Genomic DNA, 3,778 nt, shown 5'->3' on the forward strand with positions numbered 1-3,778 from the left:
GTCTCCTTCCATCCAGCCACACGCCTCACTCACACTGAGAGAGCGACCATCCTGTCTCCTTTCCATCCAGCCACACGCCTCACTCACACTGAGAGCGACCATCCTGTCTCCTTTCCATCCGCAGATTGAGAAACATGAGCAGATTCTCCTCTTCCTCTTAAACAACCCAACCAACCAAAATAAATTCATAGAGATGAAGAAGCTGCTGAGAAGCTAAGTAAGTTTCCTGTGTCCCCTTCTGTGATGCACCCGACTCCAGGCTGCTTATGTGAAGCCGTTGGTTTGAAATTGCTCACATCATTAGTATGTGAAGAGACTTGTAAAGATGGTCATGAGGTGAAGCTTAGCCTCAGACTGTGTCCAGACTTGACGTCTTCTCAGGCCTCACTGACTCTGTCTGCTGCAGTAGCTTTAGTCCTGAGTCTGGGCAAGGATAGAAGAGCGAGGAAGGTAGGCACTCTGTCACCTGTGACACTGGAGCAGGCTGTGCTGTGGCACTGTTGAGAGAGTGTGCTGGGCCCATCCCAGTAGTTCCCGACCGTGTCTTACTGTCAGGATCTCGCAAGCACAGGGCCATCAGAAAGTAGTCATGGCCAGCGGCCAACTGGAACTTGTGGACAAAATGAGATTCCCCACTCATTCACCCCTGTGTGTGTGCTGGAGGGGTGGGGTTGGTGCAGTGTCGGCCCAGAGCTGCCTCTTCCATGCTCCTGCAGCAGCTCCTGGGATTCCCTGGGCTGTCGCTCCTCTGGAGCAGCAGTGCTGACTGAGTGCGACCCCTCTGCTGAGTTTGTCCCTAAGGAAGCTAGCACCTAAGCTGACACCCTGAGCAACAGTTCCCATTGTCACGGTTTAGCATCTCTATACTTGATTTCTGTTTTATGCTTGAGCTTAAGATCTTGAATTTAATGAAGATTTTAACTAGACCGACTGAAGAGCATGCAGTGATACAGGCTTCTGGAATTAGCCTAGCTAATTAATCATTTGTACTTTGGTCTATTCATCTGTGTAGTGAACTCTCCTCAGAGAGATACTGAGAGTGCTCATATAATTTAAGATAAAGCTGCCATTTTCAATTGTTTCTAGAAAATTAGAAAGCCTAGAATGGTAAATGTTTGATTTAAAACATAACACACACTAGTTTTCCCCCACACAGCACTGTGTACGGGGCTGGGCCTCATATCGCACACAGTCCTCACAGCATCCTTGAAGCAGAAGTGCAGAGCAAGGTTTGTGCTGTCACAATCCCAGCACTGGGAAGCGGAGACTGCGGCTCAGCAACTGCTGGCCTAACCTGCTCATTAGTTCCAGGCCATCGAAAACGGGAGGTGGGAACAATCTGAGGAAGACTGGCTCACACCTGTGGGCAGAGCTGAGCGCACCTTGCTCCCTCTCCATATACTACACACATTTGTATCTATCTCCCTGCTCCCTGCCCCCACCCCCACATGTAGTAGAACGACCTTATTGTCTGATGAGGAAGCAGAGGCTCACGGTGTCCATGCAGGCTCTTAGTGTGCATCCCACACCTCACCCCCTATTGCAGGCTGGAGCGTACAGCTTACAGGTGAGGAGCTGTCCCAGCTGCTGTGTGTGCCCTGAGCTACAGCCTCTTTCTCGGTTAGTCTGGACCTGTAGGGCATGGAATGAGGAGATGACATAGGTACTCAGGCATTCTCTTCTCATTTGGGAGGAAAATAAAACTGGATATTTATTCTCACCTTAATTAATCTACTTACAGACATATGTGTTCAAAATGTTAAGGCTTTTTATAACTTCTGTGTTGTGTGGTTTTAGCTAGTAATTATCAGTCAGGTACGCCTGCAGTGCTGTCTTGGGGATTTGAGGCGTGTGAGACGTGGAGTTAAGATAGCTTGGTCTAATAAGACCTTGTCTAAAAAACTATGTACATAACAAAGGTGTTACTGCATTATAAATTTTGTAAATAGAGGTGCTAATATTGTTCTTAAAGGGATAATTAGATAAGTTAAAATGAAATTTGTTTTTATATTTGGAAAGAACTCCAATAGCTGCATTTTATATTTGTAGAGAATTCACTCTGATTAATGTCAGTATCAATAAAAATTAAACACTTATGATGCTGTTTAATTTTTCTCTGACATGTATAATCTAAATTTGTGTAATTTTAGTTTATCTGGCTTGCTTGTACTTAAAACTGAAGTTAAGAGCCATAGTGATTTTTATGTAAACCATAATGATGGCTGATTTTTCTCTTTCAGAAACATCATCTCTTGGAAATAGACACTGGAAAGAAAAGAGACAGCAAACGCCAGACCTGAGAAAGAATTGTGTCTGTGTTTTGTTCACTAGAATCGTTGCTTCCTCTTCTTTCCTTAGGGACTTTTGGCCACTCCGCCTGAGCTTGCTTACTTTGTTCTGTTGGGTTTGCTGCCCTCTCCCCAATTCTTTCCACGAAATACATGAATCTTACAGAAGAGATTCATGTATGAGGTAGGCGCGGTGGTGCACACCTGTAATCCCAGCCATGAGCAGCATGAGGCAAGAAGACCTCAAGTTCAAAGCCAGCAAGGGCCTAGTTAGATGCTTTCTCACTACAGACAAGACCAAAACGACATCAAGATTCAAAATGTAAGAGACGACTAGGAAGGAATATGAGGTACCTTCTGCTAAGAGTGTGTGTGTGTATTTGCTCTACTGAGTATAGAAGCTCGAGCCTCTCATGTATGAGGCAAGCTCTCCTCTTCCTCTGAGCTACAGTCCCAGCTCTAGCATCTCTCTGTCTTGAAAGTGCTGAAGAGAAGGCGGCTAGGTGTTGCTTGGATAGGTGTGGTCGGGTAGCTGGGTCTTAGCACTGTTTGTACATTTCAGGCCTTTGCCAGTGAGATGCTCCCTGTCATTGCTGCCTCATCCCAATGGGCTCTGTTTGGTTCCTTGCTTCTGGGTGGCATGTTTCCCTGTGTAACTTGTGGCTCACTCCAAGGATGTGCACTGCTTCTCTCAGCTGTGCTTGGATGGCTTGGCTTTTCATCTTGGATCATAGTGTGTCCACAAGCTCCAGCCTTGGCACTAGGAAGACTCCAGAGGGCCTCCTGGGATTTTACCCACTAGTCTGTAGCCATTCAGACTTATGCTCTAGAAATAATTCATTATCTTCTCAAACACAAATTCAGTCATCAATTTAAAAATGGAGAGCACATTTGTCATACCTCATGATCACAGATTGTCTTAACCTTAGCCATGTGCAGTAGAGTGTGCCTTCCTGACAGCCCAGTAGTCTCTCGTAATTGTCCCACAGTTTCAGTGCCATGTGGCCCTGTGGCAACCTAATACGACATCACCAACTCAACGTTGATAAGTAAACATTGCCGTGGGTGGGTTTGCTGACAGTGTGAGTCGGCGCCTCTGCTGAGTCTCATGTAAAAAGTTGCTTGCATGCTGACGCGCCTCAAACAGTTAAATTTGTCCTGATTCAGGCAATAAAGCCACTTGTTTTCACCTTGCCCTTCTGTGCTTACTGCTGGCCTTTTGGGGACCCCCTTGTCCATCCACAGATGCTATAACATCCACATGACTACAGGTGGCTGCGGTGCTGTGGCAAGGACAGCCCTTGCACCATGAGAAGCCAGACATCTCTTGGAAGAGGCCAGAATCCCAAGTCAAATTTCATTGCTTCAGATCCCACGTGGTCCTAGAAAGGTGACTAGAAGTCATTAGAATTTCCTACTTGGTGGAGCAGCTCCTTTCCACGAGGTAGAATTGTCACCTGAAGCCAGTCTCCCAGGCAGTGCGCCACAGC

The 3,778-nt window shown here is 46.4% G+C and overlaps 1 protein-coding gene across 10 annotated transcripts in view; it reads left to right on the forward strand.

Moving 5' to 3' along the window:
* Tdrd1 (tudor domain containing 1) overlaps window positions 1-3,465 on the forward strand; it is a 47,313-nt gene extending 43,848 nt beyond the window's left edge. For all 10 annotated transcript variants that reach the window (XM_021152234.1, XM_021152233.1, XM_021152239.1 and 7 more), the window contains 2 exons: window positions 125-217; window positions 2,241-3,465. In XM_021152234.1, coding sequence (XP_021007893.1) covers window positions 125-217 — 93 coding nt within the window. In that variant the 3' untranslated portion in view covers window positions 2,241-3,465. The remainder of the gene's footprint in view (window positions 1-124; window positions 218-2,240) is intronic.
* The last annotated feature ends 313 nt before the right edge of the window (window positions 3,466-3,778 follow it).

The sequence above is a fragment of the Mus caroli genome, chromosome 19 (assembly GCF_900094665.2).
Source record: "Mus caroli chromosome 19, CAROLI_EIJ_v1.1, whole genome shotgun sequence".
Lineage (NCBI taxonomy): Eukaryota > Metazoa > Chordata > Mammalia > Rodentia > Muridae > Mus > Mus caroli.